The 19,199-nt window shown below is 49.3% G+C and overlaps 1 protein-coding gene and 1 non-coding gene across 4 annotated transcripts; one reads left to right on the forward strand and one right to left on the reverse strand.

Annotated features, from left to right (window-relative positions):
- Positions 1–888: 888 nt before the first annotated feature.
- NR1H2 (nuclear receptor subfamily 1 group H member 2) lies at positions 889–7,435 on the reverse strand. 3 transcript variants are annotated; one of them, XM_045531068.1, is made up of 10 exons: positions 7,304–7,435; positions 7,064–7,197; positions 6,401–6,462; positions 6,182–6,313; positions 5,572–5,862; positions 5,215–5,489; positions 4,824–5,003; positions 4,073–4,172; positions 1,776–1,984; positions 889–1,449 (listed from the first exon to the last, which is right to left on the reverse strand). In XM_045531068.1, exons 3-10 carry the CDS (start codon positions 6,441–6,443, stop codon positions 1,303–1,305), a joined length of 1,377 nt encoding a protein of 458 aa, XP_045387024.1. In that variant the 5' UTR covers positions 6,444–6,462; positions 7,064–7,197; positions 7,304–7,435; the 3' UTR covers positions 889–1,302. The 3 variants fall into 3 exon arrangements, with proteins under 3 accessions (XP_045387024.1, XP_045387025.1, XP_045387026.1); XM_045531069.1 differs by having other exon boundaries at positions 7,322–7,434; XM_045531070.1 differs by lacking the exon at positions 6,182–6,313.
- A 6,523-nt stretch (positions 7,436–13,958) lies between these two features.
- Positions 13,959–14,062, forward strand: LOC123624911. The gene has a single exon (XR_006730273.1). It is a non-coding gene; the product is annotated as a small nucleolar RNA U13 (small nucleolar RNA).
- Positions 14,063–19,199: the final 5,137 nt, after the last annotated feature.

The raw sequence follows: 19,199 nt of genomic DNA on the forward strand, positions 1-19,199 counted from the left end.
TGTAAACTAGACTCAGCGCACGGGGCGGGGGGGGGGGGGGACGTCCAATACACTACTTGGAATAGGATGATTGTAACTATTCTCATTTCCGCCGTCCCATCCCCCACCCCAAATAAATGTACCTTTCAGTTTGCCTCCCTGCAACCAACATCCCCTTCACCCTTGACCCCGGCCGTCCATCCAACTCCATTTATGCATCCACCAGGGCCTGGGGTAGGAGCTGGAAGAACTTCCTGGCTTCCCCTATTCTGAATTCACCAGGATCTCTCATCTTCCAGGCTTAGCACATGCGGCCCACAACTTGGAGGCCCAGCCCTCCTTGGTTTTTGTTTTAGGTCCCAGCAAAGACATCTTTGTGACACCTTGCCTCACTTCCTCTAGCTCTCTCACTGCAATGTGCTGCCACTGAAGCCCCGTTCCCTTCTGTTCTGTCCCCATCTAATCCCGCTCTGTCTGGTAGGAAGGTCTTTATCTTGCTGACTGATGCTTTCAGTGCCCAAAATTGTTTGACCTAGTAAATGCTCCATGTACATTTGTTGGATGCATGATGTCTGCGTCTCCAGAATGGCCAACAGTGCCTCCCACGAGAGGCCTCAGCAGACACTTGTTGACTGACAAAAGTCCACACAAATCCTATTTATCCTTGAAGAGCAGGTTCTGATTCACCTCGTCTAGGGAGGTGACCCTGAGGCTGTCAGGCCCATGTCCTGGACCCCCACAGCAGCCAGAGCACATCACCCTGCACCAGGACCGTCCGGGCCACCCCTCACCAGCCTGGGAAGGCCCCGGGTCCGACCTACTGAATCAGGTTTGGGGCCATGTCAATAAAGACCACCCCCTCTCCATTTCTTGCACTCTGGCTCAGGGCTAGCTTGTATTCATATTTTATTTTCCTGTTTTTGTTTTGTTTTTAGTTTTTATTAAATAAAAGGAGCAGAGGAAGAGGAGGACCTATGGTCTCTCAGGCTGTGGGGCAGAGCCATAGGCCCTCCCCTCCCTCTGTTCAAGGTGCATTGCATGGTGGGCTTGAGGTGTAAGCTGGGTGAGGAGAGTTGCTGGGAAGGGCCAGAGGTCGGGACCTGTGACCCCTTCCACACCTTCTGGAAGACTCCGTGGGTAGGGAGGAAGCCTCATGGGCCCTGACTGGGGCTCATCCCAGAGAGGAGGGCTGGTGAGGCCGGAAGCAAGGTGGGACTGCAGGCCCGGCCTGGGGCCCCTTGCCACCCCAGGAGGAAGAAGGGGTGACAGCGTCATTTGTTAGAGGGTGTTCAGGCAAGGCTGTGGGGCTGGGTGGCCAACCCCTCACTCGTGGACATCCCAGATCTCAGACAGCAGAGGTGGTAGCTTCTTGTCCTGGAGCCGCAGGGCAAAGACCTGCTCCGAGTGGACAGAACTCAATGTGCGCAGGCTCACGAGCTTCATCAGCATGCGTGGGAAGCGCAGCTGGTCCTGTGGGTGGACAGGAGGGAGGTGGGCGCTGGCCAAGCCCCTGTCCTGCAAGGCTCTGTTCAGCCCACCTGAACTGAAAGGAGGGCCTCCCTCCCCAGGTGAGCTGGCAGAGTTGGCACGGGGAGCCTCTGGGCAGGGGATGCAGCCTGCCCCAGAACCTGCACTAGGCCTGACTCCTCAGGACAGATCCCAGCCTAAGACTGACGCACGTGGGCCTGGATACCCTGACCCTACCCAGGCCTCAGGACTGAGTCTGCTTTGCCCAGAGGGGCTGGAGAGGCTGCGTCAGGAGCAACCAGGCTCTGGGGAGCTCCAGGCCCCGGTACCTGCGGCCTTTTGATGCGCGTGTAGGAGAGCAGCGCCTCCACGTAGGGCTGCTGCAGGGCCTCGACTCGGCTTGGCTCCTGCACGTTGGGCCGGTCTGCTGAGAAGATGTTGATGGCGATGAGGAGGGCGTACTCGGCATCATCCAGGCCCAGCCGCCGCATGGCTCTGGAGAACTCGAAGATGGGGTTGATGAACTCCACCTGCAGGCCTGCAGGGCGGAGGCAGCCATGACTCCCTTGGCTGAAACCTGCGGGAGCCCTGGCCCCTGGTGCCACCCACAGTCAATGGGGTGAGGAAAACAGCAGTAATTACAGCGTTCTCATCATTTCTGCTCACCTCTGGGTCCCAGTGCCTAGGAGAGTGCCTGGCACGCAGCAGGTGTGCCACAAGCCTTGCCTAAGTTATGGAATGGATAACGAAGGCAAACATCTATTCGGTGTTTTCTATCCTATCACCACCCTCACTGCCTGCCTGGGGGGTGGTTCCAGCTCCTGCATAGTTTCCCCGGGATCAATCCTTGTCATGAAGGCAGAGAGAAGTTATTAAAAGCTAGCTCACATCATGTCAGTCCCTTTGGTGGCTTCCACTGCTTTTGAGGTAAAGCTCAAATTCATCCCCAAGACTGCCTCTTTCATTCATCAAACTTTACTGAGCACCTACTATGTGCCAGGCCCAAGGCAGAGCTGTTTACAAGACAAAGTCCCTGCTCTTACAGAACTTACATTTGAGGGTCAAGGGGCCGGATGACAGACAAATACATCAGTAAAATACCCAGCCTGTCAGATGGTGATAAATTCTAAGGAGCAAGATAACACAGGGAAGGGTACTCTAGATTACTGAGAATCACGTTCGCATTTTATACCAAGTGGGCAGGGAAGCCCTCACTGTAGAGTGACATCTGAGCAATGACCAACCCAAAGGAAGTGAGGGATTGAGTTACAAGGCTGTGTGAGTGTTCCGAATAGGGTGACCAACCATCTGTTCTGCCTGGGACTGGGCTGGGGGCGGGTTTCTGGGCCACAAGACTTTCAGTGTTAAAATTGGGAAGGTCCTGGGCAAACCAGGACCAGTCGGTCACCCTGGTTCTAGGCAAAGGGACCAGCAAGTACAAAGGTCCTCTGGCTGAAGCAAGTTTGGTGGGTTCAACTAAGAGCCAAGAGGCCAGTGTGGCTTTGGGAAGGTGAATAAGGGGGAGAGGACAAGAGCTGAGGGTAGAGAGGGAACAAGGAACAGATCCTGAAGGGCTTTGTGGGCCACAGGGAGGACTTTGGCTCTCATCCCGGTGGGATAGAAGCTGTGGAGGGTTCTGAGCAGAGGAGGAACGTGAGCTGACTTGGTGCTGAGCTGGCAGTATCCTTCTGACTACTGTGTGAGCGGACACATCAGGCAGAGGTGGAGGCAGGGAGCCCAGTGAGGGCCCTCTGCAATGTCCCAGGAAGAGATGACTGAAGCCTGGGCTGGGGCAGTCACAGAGGATGGGTGGGAAGTGGTGGGATTCCCGACCCCCTCTCCAGCCCCGTCTCCCTGTGCTCTGGCTGCCTGGACCTCCTGATAGTTCTTCAAAACCCTCTGGCTTTCCTCCACCTCAGGGCCTTTGCACATGCCAGTCCCCCTGCCAGAAACACTCTTCCCTCCAGTCCTGCCCTGCTAAGGTCACACTAAAAAGGTTACTGGGGCCATCATGGGTGCTGGGAGGGCCAGGATTACAGGAAGGGAAGATGATGGGGTCTGGAGTGGATATCTGGGAATATGAACAGGGAAATGGTAGAAGAGGGCAGGACTTACTGAGAGCCCAAAGGATGAGGGAGCCAGGCCTCTGTGCATGCTCTATGGCGGGTCCCCACCCCCTTTTCACTGGTGATGTCTCTTACCCCCTAGGCCTCACCTCACCTGCACTTCTTCCAGAAGCCCAGATGACATCGCCAGGTAAGTACTCTTGGAAGGCAGGAGGCAGTGCTGCCATATATAGCTGGGCAGGTTGTACACTTCACAGTCAACTAAGATCTTGCCTGCCTCCCTCCAGTGAGGCCAGGTTGGGTGGTGGGGGTAGGGGTGCTTTTTCCTAACTCCCACCAAGATGCCCAATGTGACAGCAGAGACCCCTACTGTGTCCCTCTGTACAGGGCTGGTGCTGAATAAATGCACTCTTATTCTTGCTCTCAGGTTGGCTCAACCCCCACCCCCACTTTGGAGATAAAGAAAGAGAGGCTCAGACAGGGATGACATGGCCTGAGGTCTCCCAGCCAGGCAGGGCACTAACCCTCCCCCTGACCCCCAAGGCCCCCCCTGTCCCTACCTGCACGGTGGAAGTCGTCCTTGCTGTAGGTGAAGTCCTTCAGGAAGGTGATACACTCTGTCTCATGGTTGTAGCGCCTGGCTGTCTCCAGCAGCATGATCTGAAGGATGCAGGTGGAAAGGGCTTGAGGGGGACCCCTGTGATGCTTTAGCTGCTAGTCCCTCCCCGCCTGGCCCTAATGGGGGTCCAATCTCACCAGGATCATCCCTCGCCCACTCTGTTCTCTCAGCCACATCAACGTGCGGTCAGTACATCGGACACGCCAAGTTCTTCCCCCCCTCCTGGCTTCAGCACACGCTGCCCACTCCCCAACTTTAGGACACTCTTTCTGCAAATGGTTACAAGGCACGGGGACAAGGAGTTTTACCTGCTTTGTTGTCTGCTGTATACTAGCACTTGGAATAGAGCCTGGCATACAGTAGGCACTCAATACGTTATTTGTTATCCTGGATTCAAATGCCAACTCCTCTGAAAAGGCTTTTTGGCACATTTTCTCTAAAGCAGCCCCTCCAGGCCAATCCTCAATTACTCTCAGCCTCAGCCCCCTTTCCCTTTCTCTCCTCAGATCATGGGATGCTCTGACTATCTAAGTTTAGTGTTTGGACATTCCCCTGAGGAATGTCATCCCCAGGAGAGTGAGGACTGGTCCTGCTCATCGCTCTGTTGCCAGCATCTGTCCTGGAGCTATCTCAGGGGTCCTTTGTGGGAAGAAGGGAAGGGCCTTGCTGAGGACAGCCAGCTTGGCCATTACCTCAATGGTAGACGCCTTCAGGAGGGCGATCTGGTCCTCGCGGCCCAGCTGCAGGAAGCCAGGCACCTGCTTGGCGAAGTCCACAATCTCCTGCACTGAGATGATGGCCAGCTCCGTGAAGTGGGCAAAGCGCTGCTGGCGGGCATCTCGGGACTGGGGGTCGGCGCCTAGGGGCCAGGGCTGGGACACAGGAGACCAGGGTCACTCCCAAGACTCCACATGTAACCCTAAGTCCACAGGAGCACCCTGAGGCGAACCCTGCAGCCTGGGGGACCTCCTCCCAAAGCCCCTGCCTTCTGCAGCCTCATTCCCTCCCACACCCAGGGCCATGGCCTGGCCAGCTCTATCCCACTGGGACCGTCACCCCTCAAGAGTGTGGAAGGGGCAGTACCGTGACTTTGGGCTGGTCAGAGAAGGAGCGTTTATTGCACTGCAGCTGAGCTGCCACCAACTGCTGGATCATTAGTTCCTGAGCCGCCGTTAACTGGACACTCTCGCCTTCCCCAGAGCTCTGGCCACCTGCCTCAGATCCTCCAGGGCATGCCCCAGGCCCAGAGGCTGAGCTGCTGCTGCCCCCCGGCCCTACAGGTGACTGCAAGGACTGTTGCTGCTGCTGCTGCTGCTTCTGAATCTTCTTCTTCCGGATCTGTTCTTCAGAGAGGACGCCTGTTGCAGGGATACAGGCCTCAGTAGAGGCCTGGGGCTGGACAGGAGCCAGGCTGGCACCACCCTCTCCCCCAGCACTCACACTGCTCCCTCATCCCTGCCTCCTTGCACTTGCGCAGCCGGCACTGCTGGCACTTGCGCCGCATGAAAGCGTCCATCTGGCAGGTTCCACCGCCCCGGCAGGCATAACGCCCAGCCCCGCCGCGGACCACACTGCGCCGGAAGAAGCCCTTGCAACCTTCGCAGCTGAGCACGTTGTAGTGGAAGCCGGAGGCCTTGTCCCCGCACACACGGCAAAGCTCGTCACCCAGCATCTTCGGGGCTGGGCCCCTCTTTCGCTTGCGCTCTGGCTCCTCATCTGGGTCTAGGATGACTGGGGTGGGTACACAGAGGCCATGAGAGCGAGCCACAGAGAGAAACGGCAGCCAGAGGGACAGGCCCATGAGAGATCCCGAGGCAGAGGATGGAAGAAATGCTCACACCCAAGGAGATTGTAATTCAAAGAGAAACGTGTATATGTCAGTAGATTCCAAAGAACAAAGTTAAGAGGTATCAAGAAGAAATGAAGAAAAAGAATCAACAAGAAACAGGGGCCTCCCATCGCCCCATCCCCATTTCTTTCTCCCTTCCTAAATTCCTCTCCAAGCCCCACACATCAACTCCCAGACCCCTGACCCTGGGCCCCGTCTCACCCACGATGTAGGCTGAGCCAGACTCATCAGTGCCTGGGACATCAGGGTCTGAACCCCCAGGCCACAGTTCAGGACCCTCCTCCTTAACAGTGGGTGAAGAAGAGGGGGCGCCAGGCTGAGGGGGGCCATTTTCTGGGAGAGGGAGGCAAACAAGAGGGGTACAGTGAGCTTCTCTTGCCAGTGTGTGATAAAGACTGGGTAGGGAACAGGGTCACTCACCAGGCAGGGGGGTGTCCAGGGAACTCATGGTGGGGGAGGACATGGTAGGGTCACACAGCAACCTGCAGAATACAGGGAATTGAGAGCTTTGTGGGGCAAGGAAGGGTCTGGTCAGGCCAGTTACCGGTCCTCATGCGGGTGCCCTGCTTTCTTCCATTTCTCCCAGATTCTTTATACTGCACAGAGACTCCAGCCCAGTCCTCCTACAAACCCTCCTTACCCTTCTAACCGGTCCCGCCCCCTTCTGCTCTGGGCTAGCCTTCAGCTTGGTCTTAAGCCCCGCCCCTCCTCTAGGACCCACCCCCTCCGGGTCCCACCCACCTGCTCTTTTTAGGCACAGCCACTTCTCCTTCAATCATGCTCTGCCCTTACGTCCTCCCTCCCATCAAGTTTCACGCCCCCTACTCCAAAACTTCACCTCAGCTAGTCGAGGAAGCGCCCCTATTTCTCATTCTGACCCCGCCTCCTCCAATTATGCTCCCCCTCCCCTCATTTCCTCCTTGGTCCCGCCCCATCCCTTCCAGGTCCTTTCACCACTGCCCCCATGAGGGCTCCCAACCAACACCTTGCCTCGCCTCATCTGCACCCCTCTCCCCAAGCCTCGCCCCCATAATCTCGCTCCAGGTCCCGCCCCATCTCCTCCCTCATGCTCCGCCCCCACACCTCGCTCCAGGTCCCGCCCCTCTCCGACCACCAGTGGGGGGCGGGGCTCATGGCTGCGCCCAGGGGTCTCGTGGGCAGCCTCTCGCGGGGTCTCCTACTCCTGTTGCCCTGGAAACAGCCGGGGGAGTCGCGAGCTACGGAGGGAAGGGAATGGAAGAAAAGTGGGCTCAGCGGAGAAACACGGAGAACGCCGAGAAGCCCCGAGTTTGGCCTCCCGCGTCTCCCCACTCTCGGGTGCACCTGTCTCCGTCCCCTCACTCTGTTTATCTTCCTCCTCGTCTGTAGCCCCTGACACGCCGCCGCTACTCGAGTCCCCTCAAAAGTAACTTCGCCACTTCTTCCGGCAACCCCGCCCGTGCGTCACATCCGGAATGGTGCGGGGAGTGTAAGTTGACAGACTTCCGGTCCGCTTAGCGCTAGCTGAATCCGCTGCCGCGCTCGAAAGTAATGAGCTCACCGGAAGTTTACTTTACCGGGTAGATGCACTGGGGCTCGACAAAAGAGTTCCGGACCCATTTAATCAAATGTTGCCTTGGAGGGGCGCGTGGCCGGTCCCGAACATTCCAGCCCGGCGCTTTGTGGCTTTAGCCCATTCATGTGCTTCTCTGGGCCCGCGGCCAAAGATATAATCGACGTAAATCTCTCCTGCTATAACTGCTTTTTGTACATGACTGATTTTAAAGCATGTTTGCCCTTTCTGAGTTGTTAGAAATGTTTTGATTGTGGAGCCGCACTGCTTGTTGGGTTTAAATAAGTTAAATTACAAACCTGGATCTAGAAAATAATATTTTTTAAAACATAACGTGGTGATTGGAAGAATTAAAAAAGCCTAGTCCTCCCTACCTATTTCTTGAAATAACTTTTCAAGAAAAATCAGAATACTTGAACAGGTAAAAGATGAAAATTGTTCCAAAGCCTTTGCCTCGAGAACAATCAGGTCTTTATTGAGCATTTATAGATGCTTTTTTAAAAAAATCTTAACGGGAATATATGATCCATAAGCTCTTGTAACTTGTTTTGTCCACTCCGCCGCAGCCTTTGAAGCTGTGGAATTTTCCACCCAAGGATGTTAGAGGTAAAGGGAGTGGTTAGTTAACATAAGCAATAGGGGCTGGCAGAACCTGGTGTCTCTGACACTTCCTGGCTATATAATGCTGAGCCAAGTTACTTAACGTCCTTGCACCTCAGTTGCCTTGTCTGCAAATTGGGAATGAGAAGTGTGCTGACTTCGTTGCATTGTCCTTATGATTAAATGAGGTAAAAAAGCATGAACAGGGCTGGGCCCAAATGAGGAACCTGATATGTTGGCGCTATATTTATTCTTGTGGATATTAAAGTTGTTTCTAACTTTCCACTCTTAGAAATGTGCAAAATCCTGAAATAGGCTACCAGTTGGCCTACCTGTAAAATAGGGGAAATTAATTCTTATTTTTTTGTGAAGGATGTGAGGATTCAGGAAGTGCAGTGCCTAGCATTCAGTCAGTGGCAGTTTCATTATCTGAACCCAGTTGTGGACCAATGTTCTCATTTGTAACTGACACAACATCTCCTAGGTTTTTTTTATTATTATTATTTTATTTCAGAATCTTACGGAGGTAGAAACGTTTTGGTTACATAAATTGCTTTCGTACCATTTGAGTCAAAGTTTTAAGTGTGCCATAGTGTTTTTTTGTAACAGCTTTATTGAGATAGAAGTCACACACCATACAATTCACCCACTTAAAAGTATAATTTAATGGTTTTTAGTATATTCACAGTTGTGCGACAATCACCATAATAAATTTTAGAACATCTTTGTCACACCAAAAGAAACCCAATACCCATTAGCGGTTACCTCCAATTTTCCCCTCTCTCTCCTCTAGCCCTAGGCAACCATCAATCTACCTTTGCCTCTATGAAATTTGCCTATTTCCAGCATTTCCTATAAATGAAATCAAAGAATATGTGCTTCTTTGTACGTAGTATCTTCCACTTGGCATAATGTTTTCCAGGTTAATCTATGTTGTATCCTGTATCAGTATTTCATTTCTGTTTATGGCTAATATTCCATTCTATGGATATACCACATTTTATTAATCCATTAATCAGTTGATGGACATTTAGGATGTTTCTATTCTTGGCTACAATGCTGCTATGAACATTCATGTACAAGTTTTTGTGGAGACATTTGTTTTCATTTTTCTTGGGTATATACCTTGAAGTGGTATTGCTGTGTGATATGGTAACTCTATGTTTAACCTCTTGAGTAACTGCTAGACTGCATGCACCATTTTACCTTCCCAGCAATATATGATGGCTTCAATATCTCTACATTCTTACCAACATTTGTTATTCATTTTTTTCTTTTTTTTTTAACGAGGAAAAGTTACAAATTTATTTTAATGTGTATACACGGGGAACCCTCATAATGAAGATTCCCCAACATTTGTTATTATCTTTTTTATTACTGCCATTCTAGATGTGAAATGATATTTTATTGTGGTTGTAATTTGCACTTTCCAGATGGCTGAGTTTATTTCTTTTTATCACAAATAATTCATAATATGTAATTCTGCCTTTATTATTCTGAATGAAATCCAGAGATAATATAACCCATCTATAACCACAACAAAATATCATTTTACTTCACCAACTGTAATACAAAGGATGAATAAATGGAAACTAATTTGTAATAAAGTGATAAGTCCTTCAACATAAGTACACAAAATACACAATATGGCATCCAGATTTTACTTGAAATGTATTATTGTAAATTTGACAGCTACCATGCAGTCTGATACAGGAGTACTATATCATGGCCTCAAACACCTTAGGCAGCATTGCTGTAGATAATGCAATTTTTCCAAAATTGTGGTCCAGTTTAATGAAGTTGTCAATAAGACAAACTATACTTACATACTTTACATATTTATATATATATATGTATATAATATGACTTGCACCTCAGGAAAATTCAGGGTATATTAAAATCCTGCTAGAAATTACTATTTTATTTTACTTTTTTAAAGACAGTCTTGTTCTGTTGCCCCAGCTAGAATGCAGTGATGTCATCATAGCTCACAGCAACTCTAACTCCTGAGCTCAAGCGATCCTCCTGCCTCAGCCTCCCGAGTAGCTGGTGCACACTACAGCTCCTGGCTAATTTTACTGTTTTTGGTAGAGACAGGGTCTCTCTCGCTCAAGCTGGTCTCAAACTCCTGAACTCGAGAGATCCTCCCACCCTGGCCTCCCACAGTGTTAGGATTACAGATGTGGGCCACTGCACCTGGCCCAGTTGCAATTTTATATAAAAGAGAGTAAGCTGCAAGTCCAGTCAATGATAGCATCTACTCTTAGTTATTGTGGAAATAAAATACCCGTCTCCTGAATAAAACTTCCAGACATAAAGTGCTAGGGTGGAAAAGCTAGTAGGTGCTCATGGAGCAGGTGGAGAAAGATTTCTCACACAGAGATTAAGAAATATAAAAGTAAAAAAAAGTTTATTTTATCCTCTCAGAAGGACAGAGAGAGTGAAAGAGAGAGAGGAAAAGGGAGATAGAGAAAGGGGGTGGTGGAAGAGAGCAGAGGGACGACATGACATCTCAAAGAAAGAGAAGGGAGATGCCAGCAGCAAAGCCAAGTGGTTCGCTAAATTTAAAAGGGATGAAGAGAGAGAAAAAAAAAAAAAATAGCCACACTGTCAGTTGATAACAAAAGAGCACCAGGTAGATACCAAAAACTGCAAGGATGTCAAAGTCCAAGACTTGGTTTCCTTCCTTTGGAGAAGGGATTATCACAGGAGATGTGGCTCTCTCCTGGAGATATAGTTGAGGCTATAGTTCCTTCTCCGGCTGTTAACTCAGGAACTCTGTAAAAGCAAATTCTCAAAAAAACAATTTTGAGAGAGAGAGATTTGCATCTCTTTTCCATTCATTCAGCTCTTTTCAGAAGTTGTGCAAAACAGAACTCCTGCAGGGTACCTGTTAGTGAGAGAACTCGTAGGATTGCTCTTTAACCATTACTGGGGAAATGGTGGGATTCGGGATTTTCCTATGTGAGATTAGGTATTTTCCTGTTATTTTTTCAAGGCCGCCCCTTTCATAAAGGATGTGAGGGAAGAATACATAAGGACATTTGGAGGAAAGAAAGGCATTGCAGGCAGAGGGGACACCCAGTGCAAAGGCCCTGTGGTAGGAATAATTTTGGCATATTCAAAGAGCAGCAAGGAAGCTAGGGTGCCTGGAGCTGAGTGAAGAGGAGGAGAAGGTGCGAGATAAGATCATAGAAGGAAGGCGGGCCCCATCATGAGGCCTTGTGGGCCAGATGTGGCCGACTGGCTGAGCTTTCACTCAGTCTCTTGCCCTTGGACACACAACTGAACTACATTTCCCAGGGGCCCTTGGTGCTAGGCATGATCACGTGATGGAGTTCCAACCAATAGAACAATAGTAAAGGTACTACGGCGGTGAGAGAAGGCGTGGCATTTTGCTGGTTGTTTCTTGTCTGGAGCTTCCAGACCCGAATTCAAATCCCCTCCTAGTGCCCCTGAGCTGCCTGTACTTTCCTCCCCTGCGCCTCAGTCCCCTCAATCCTCCCGTAAAACGGGGGCGATAATCCCTCTCTTACTAGGTTAGACGATTAAATAAAATGGTCGTGGGCATCCTAAGGCCTCGGGAAGGATTGTTGGGCTATTCTGGAGACCCAGAAAAGGGTCGGGCCTGAGCCCTCCCTCGAGAGTGTCCTGAGCACAAACAGGCGACAAGCTAGGGGCGGTCCAAGCCCAATCTGCCGGCTGTGTTCTGGAGGACACCCCCCAGCGAGCTTGGGCAGGGGCAGTCAGGGATGAAACATTGTTCTGCTTCTATTACCATCGAGTGACGAGAGGCATCGGAAACCGCCTGAGCAAAAGCGGGGAAGCTGGAAACGGCCTGATGTGTTCCAGGAGTTCAGCTCTGGAAATAGGGGGTGCGGCTGGGGCGCGGGGCGGTGGTGGATTTTGGCCGGGAAAATAGGTCCACACCACCACCGTGTGGCCATTTGGGAATTTGCAGTCAAGGCCTCTCAGAAACCACTTGATCAATACTTGAGGTGAAGAAGTTGGGACTGGGTGATGCAAGCGGCGCGGGGGGAGGGTGAGCTGAGGGGACCCAGATTGAGTGCTCTGACTGCTAAAGCAAAGGGGATCGGGTGATGAGAGTTATTACAGAGACACTGCTGTTTCAGAAGAATCCCCCAGAGCAAAGAGTGCTCAAAGATCTTTGCCATTATTGAGTGCCAGGCACTGTCCTAGGTGCTGGCAACACAATGGACAATGAGACAGATGAAGATCTCAGTTGTCATGGGAATTAGATTCGAATGGGGAAACGGACAATAAAGCTAAGTAAACTACCAACATTGTAGACTGAACAATGGCCCCCAAAAGATATTCACATCTTAATCCCTGGGACAGTGAATGCTACCTTATATGAAGAAAGGGATTAGCAGATGTGATTAAGTGAAGGAATCTGAGATGGAGAGATTGTCCTGGATTATCTGGTGCGCCTTAAATGGAATCACAAGGGTCCTTACAAGACTGGCTCCTCTGAAGTGCTCCCGGCCACCTGCTTGTCTGTTAGCCTAGCCAGAATAAAACCTGGGATCCATCACACCCAAGTATTATAAAACTTGCCCTCCAGGACCTGAGCAAGAGAAAGAACAGACTTGTCCTGTGAGCCACCGAATGATCTTAGGCTGCTGTTTCCAGCCAAGCCTGCTAACAAAAGGAATTGGGTCTTTATGTTTTGGGTCATGGCTGTCTTATGAATCCTTTCTTCTTTTGTCTGAAAGGACAATTCGTTGGTATGAATTTCCAAAATCCTATCTGTTTCTGCTAACTTATCCTGGTATTGGATATGTCACCCCAAACCTCATTCTGTCCTAGACCATCACAACCCTCTGATCAGCCACTTTATAATTTTTCAAATATCCCTGTCTGTACATTTGAGCATCAAAAGACCCCCCCAAAAGGGCGATGTATTGTGTACACCTCATTTGGCTCACACGTGGAGCTACCAAGCTCCCCTTCCCCCTGCTTCTATCTGGCTTCCTGGTTGGGATATCCCCTCCCGTTCTTAAGGGTGGCATACGATAGCACCCCTTGACCCCAGTTTTGCAGCACAGGAAGAACATTGGATAGGCCCAGCCTTACGCAGATGTGACAACAGTCTGACAGATCCATGGCTGGAAAAAGTGGCTTTAATGATGGCTTCAGCAATGACACTGTGATTTACGTTCCTCAGGGGTATGTTTTTGTCTGCAGTCAGGAAAACCAACCCTGGGCCTGTAGATGCATTAGGGGAAGACATCATGAACAGTGTTTACTGGGATACTCAGTTACACTGTCCTCAGTACACAATGAAAGTGTCACCAGACACTGACTGGACAAGCTCCTTAAAACTGTTTCCTAGGGCCTCCTGAGGAGTTTTGAAGGAGATTCTATCTGGGGGTTCCCTGAAGGGAATTTGCCAGGAAGGATTCCCAGGGGCACAGGATGCACGTGGCTCCCGTGGTGGGGGTGGCTGCTCTCCAATGTGCTTAGAAATGTAGCCACGACTTTACAGATTATAGCTAACAAGACCGCCGCTGCTGTCGCAGCACAACAAATGTCTTTGGATCCTCCAGCTAAAGTTGCCTTGGACAACCACATAGCATTAGGTCACCTGTTAGCAGAACAAGGCGGGATATTCATAGCAGCAAACTCCTCCTGCTGTGCTTATATTAACTCCGCAGCTAAAGTTGAAATGTAACGGGCCGAAGAAGGGAGCAAGCTGCATGGTCGTAACAGATAAAAGAACCTGAAGTGGGATTAGATGACTGGTATTCTGGGATCCCACAAGGGATCTGATCCATATATTCCAACATCTTTAAATTTGGCTTGATCCTTTTGTAGTTCATGAGCATGATGATTGGGTTTTCACACGCATGCACGAGATGTGCCTCCCTCAATCCTTGTTACGACATCAGCACATTACCCGTCTGACATGAAAAATTAATTAATTAATTAATTAATTTGGTTTGGCCAGGCGTGGTGGCTAATGCCTGTAATCCTAGCACTCTAGGAGTCTGAGGCAGGAGGATCACTTGAGCTCAAGAGTTTGAGTGAGATTCCCATCTCTACTAAAAATAGAAAAATTAGCTGGGAGTCATGGTGCACACCTGTAGAGCTATTTGGGAGGCTGAGGCAGGAGGATCCTTTGAGCCCAGGAGTTTGAGGTTGTAGTTAGCTATGATCATGTCACTGCCCTCTACCCAGGGTGACGGAGTGAGACTCTGTCTCAAAAAAATTATCAATTAATTAGGCTTATCTTTCTTATTAATCATTGTAGCTTATATCTTAATTAATGTCATCATCAAGGGTGGATTAAGGTGCTGCTATAAACTACATCAAGGGTGGATTAGGGTGCTGCTATAAACTATGCACTCAAGTGACAGTATTACAGCATGCAGGATGCGGCCCAGCACCCACGAATACCTTCAACTTCAAGTGGATAAGTTCCATTCCTCAGTTTCCCCACCTTTGCCTCTTTTCAGCAAGCAGTAGCAAGAAAAGAATGACAGCCCTCTTCCTACATGAATGAGGAATGGAGCAAGACAGTGGGGTTTTGTAGCCAGGCCCCTGGAGAATTTAGTATCGCAACATTTTTAGTGACCAACATAATGAAAATTCTGACCTCTCACTTCCTGCTCAATATCCTTTGTTCCCACAGTAGTCACTAACTGCTAGTGCACTGCTCTGTTGTCAAGCAGTAGGAGACAACTCCAGGGTCACAAGAAAATCGTACCAGTTTGTTTTGCAGAAGGAATGAATGCCTTTGAGGAAGTTAGCTGCCGACACTCAGAAGTCTGGTTGCTCAAGATGTTATCTGAGAGGGCCAGGTGCAGTGGCTCACACCTGTAATCCTAGCACTCTGGGAGGCTGAGGCGGGAGGATCGCTCAAGGTCAGGAGTTCGAGACCAGCCTGAGCAAGAGTGAGAACCTATCTCTACTAAAAATAGAAAGAAATTAGCTGGACAACTAAAAATATATAGAAAAAATTAGCTGGGCATGGTGGTGCATGCCTGTAGTCCCAGCTACTCGAGAGGCTGAAGCAAAAGGATTGCTTCAGCCCAGGAGTTTGCGGTTGCTGTGAGCCAGGCTGACGCCACGGCACTCTAGCCTGGGCAACAGAGACTCTGTCTCCAAGAAAAAAAAAAAAAAAAAAAAGATGTTATCTGAGACTGAAGAAATGCAGACTTCATCCTCAGTCCCCTGAAACCCCTGACCCTCTAGCAGCATAAAACATCCCCAGTGTCACAGTGTTTGGCTTTAGCTGTGCATTGGGTACATGAGCCTGACTTTGGGGTTCTACAACCATTTCAGCCAGTGAAACCATTTTGTTCCCCCCCCTTTTTTTTTTCATAGAACTGTGGTTGCAGAAGCATAGTGAAACCATTTTGGACTTCTGACAGCTGTAACTGTAGGAGAGTAAATATGTGTTGTTTTAAACTTCCAAGTCTATGATAATTGGTTACAATAGTCATAGGAAACTAATACAACCACTAGAGACAGTATCCTGGTTTCTATGGTGTGCGTGGCTTACAACCTGTGACATCTTAGAATCAGTGAAATGCAGAAGGACGTTAGAAGGTGATAACTGCTATGAAAAAATAGAGCAGAGAAAAGGAATTGGGAAATGCTGGGGGACAGTGGGGCAGGGTTCAATAGAGTGATGGGGGGGTAGGCTTTACTCAGAAGGTGGCATTTAAGCAAAGATTTGAAGGAGGAGAGGGAGTAAGGGTTTTTCTTTGCCCAGACAGAACAGCCACGCAAAGGCCCTGAGGCAGGAGCATGTGTGAAGTGTTTGAGGAACACCCGTGAGGCCAGTGTGGCTGGAGCAGAGACAGGTTGAGGGGGGAAGAGATGATGTCAGATAGGGAACGGAGCCAGATCATACAGGGTCTTTCAATTATGACACCATTGGGGCCTCCAGTCCTTTGATTTTACCCTTTTTTCTCTATGTCCTTCCCCTTCCCCCATGACTTCTCTTCCTTCCTCACCCAGCATAGATTCTATGGTCAACCACCATCATCGCATCTTTGCACACACAAACTTCACTCCCTCGCAAAGTCTTTCTCTCTCAGTCACATGCACCTGGCAAAGCCCCAACCCGGGTTCACATGAACTCTGCCTTCTCTGTAGCTGCGCTCCATCAGCTGAGCATGCTGAGGGGACACATTGCAGACGCATGACTGCAAACCTCGAGTGGACACTTAGAGCCAATCAGCAAGGCTTCCACAGGTCCCTTCCCCTTTCTCTAAGAAATCATGTCCTAACCTTCTCTCTCCAATGCCTCCCCCACCCCATTCTCACTTCTTCTTTTGCTGAAAAAATAGAAGCAACCAGAAGGAAACTTCCCTAAGATCATCCAGGGACACTACTAGCTCACCTGCAGAGGTACACGTACGCTGCTGCCCTCCCATGACCGGCATGGACTATCTGTAAAAGGCCAGCCCCTCCGCCTATGCACTGAATCTCTTCTCTTCTTCCTACTCAAAACTTTCCCTCTTGCAGTGTCTCCTCCCTCTTGCATCATTACTGCAAACCCCCTGAGCCTTTGTCCCTTTAGGATTCCCCTTCACTGAATGCCACACTTCCTCGTGTTGCTGAGGGTGCTTCTGAAACCTAGGGGTCTTAGGCCCACCTTTCTGCCTGGGCTCTCTCCTTTTGTAACCCTGTCCTGGAAGATCCCCTTCCTTGAGGGTCCGTTGACAGCACTTTCTTGCTGCAGCATCTTAAAGGGAGCCCAAGTTCAAGAGTTGGGGCCTCTCCAAGCCTCTTCAAGACCTCTTTACTACAGGCTGAGGCAACGCCTCTATCATCACAGAGAGGTGATTGGTGGGATTATCAGGCAGTCAAAAGAGGGGCGGGACTAAGGACACTTAGAGAGGCCTGGGACTGGTGGAAATAGCAATGATTGATGGGAAGGGGGCGGGAGAAGGGGGAGGGCGTTACCAGCACTTTGATCCACAGAGGATGACGCCATTGATCTTGCGAAGTAACAGATGAGGCAGATACGGAGCCGAACCATAGCAGTGAGTGACAGTGATTGCCAGTGTGGCGCCATTGTGAAAAAAGGAGCAACACAGGGGCAGACTATAACTCACAGCTAAGGGGTGGAGCCACCACAGTGACTGACAACCATTCTATCAGAGAGGCAGGGCTTGTGCCACAAAGTTATCATCCCTCAGAGGGCCGCAGGTGTGACTGACTTCACAGGTCCTCCTAATTGGAAGAGCTTCCTGGTCACCTACGTGTTTTACACACAAGCATCCAGCTGGAGGGGTGCCTACAGTAATATTCAGGATACTGACAATCCCTGCAGGAAAAAAAGAATTGAAATAATTGACCACAAAGGAAAAACATTCTTCTTTTCTTTTCTTTTTTTTTTTTTGAGACCGAGTCTTGCTTTGTCGCCCGGGCTAGAGTGAGTGCTGTGGCGTCAGCCTAGCTCACAGCAACCTCAGACCCCTGGGCTTAAGTGATCCTACTGCCTCAGCCTCCCGAGTAGCTGGGACTACAGGCATGCGCCACCATGCCCGGCTAATTTTTTTTTCTATATATATTTTAGTTGGCCAGATAATTTTCTTTCTATTTTTAGTAGAGACGGGGTCTCGCTCTTGCTCAGGCTGGTCTCGAACTCCTGACCTCGAGTGATCCTCCTGCCTTGGCCTCCCAGAGTGCTAGGATTACAGGCGTGAGCCACTGCGCCCGGCCAAAAAACATTTTTCTATACGACTAAAACCACTATAAACACAGTTAAGAACAAAATGACAAACTGGTAGAAAATATTTGCAACATATATAACAGATATTTAATAACTCCCACGTTCTATTGTCAGCTCGACCTCTCTTCTGAACTCAAAACTGTATACCCAACAGCTGACCTCACTTGTGGATGACTGAGGCATTCTAAACTCAACATGTTCAAAGCTGGGCTCTGGAACAGCCAGCCTCCAAGATGGCTCCCAGTTATTCCCACCTCCTGGTGTGCACAACCTTGTATTCTCTCCTCCCACGGTGAATGAGGGCCGACCTGTATGACCCGTAGCAGACTGTGAAAGTGACAGTGTTGGTTATAGAAGCTAGGTCATACAGGGGATGATTACGGCTTCACCTTGGTCTCTTGGGTCTCTCACTCTGGTGAAGTAGCTGCCATGTTGTGAGGATGCTCAAGCAGCCCTGTGAAGAGGTTCCAGCCACTTGACTGCAACGTGAATGAACCATCTTGAAAGTAGATTCTCCAGCTTTGGTGAAGCCTTCAGATGAGGGCAGCCTCAGCCAACAGCTGCCTGCAACCCAAGGAGCCAGAACTTCATGGCCAGTCTGCTTTCTGATTCCTAACCAAGAGAGACCATGAAAAATTATACATGATTGTTTGTGTCCTAAGCTACTCAGTTTTGGGGCAACATGTTACGTAGCCTTAGGTAACTAGTACACCTTTCCAAATATGCTTTTCTCTAAGTCTTTCCAATACTTGTAAATGACAGCATTAGTTACATAATTGTAATAATGCAAACATTGAATGGTCCCCCTGGAATTTATCTCATTTAAAAAAAAAAATCTGAAGTGAGACTTACTTAAAGGAAAATGGGAGGTCTTACATGTACAGCATTTATCTATGCTTGAAAATCTTTATACTAAAAAAATGTTGGTGAAAAGAAATGAAACCATAGTGCTTTGCACTTAAGATTTGTCCAGTTTTCTGTAGCGAAGTTATATCAGTTTTTTTAAGTCCCAGGTATACATGGTTAAGCAACTAAATAAATAAATAAATAAATAAAATTCCTCGATAGTATAGTGGCGAGTGAAAAAATAAAATAAAAACAAAAAAGTAAGTCAATTGCAGATTAGTAAGTAAAGTCTGCTTTTATTTACTGGAAAAAAAAAAAGTGCATGCTGATATTGACATGCAAATCTAAGCTAGAAAGCCAAAAAGTTCCGGTAGGGATGTTTGTGGCCCCCACGATCAGTGGGTCTGTTTAAAAATGCAGATTCTGGGGCCCTGTCCCAGGCCTCTTGAACCAGAATCTCTGAGAGTGGTGCCGGGGAATCTACATCTTCACTGGATTTCTGATGCTTG

The sequence above is a fragment of the Lemur catta genome, chromosome 19 (assembly GCF_020740605.2).
Source record: "Lemur catta isolate mLemCat1 chromosome 19, mLemCat1.pri, whole genome shotgun sequence".
NCBI lineage: Eukaryota > Metazoa > Chordata > Mammalia > Primates > Lemuridae > Lemur > Lemur catta.

Excerpts from the sequence above, each read along its gene's own strand:
- NR1H2 (XM_045531068.1), bottom strand. The coding sequence starts at position 6,443 with ATGTCCTCCCCCACCATGAGTTCCCTGGACACCCCCCTGCCTG. Across the intron at positions 5,490-5,571 it reads GGCAGGGATGAGGGAGCAGT|GCGTCCTCTCTGAAGAACAG; the intron begins GTGAGTGCTGGG and ends TCCCTGCAACAG. Across the intron at positions 1,985-4,072 it reads GGACGACTTCCACCGTGCAG|GCCTGCAGGTGGAGTTCATC; the intron begins GTAGGGACAGGG and ends TCCGCCCTGCAG.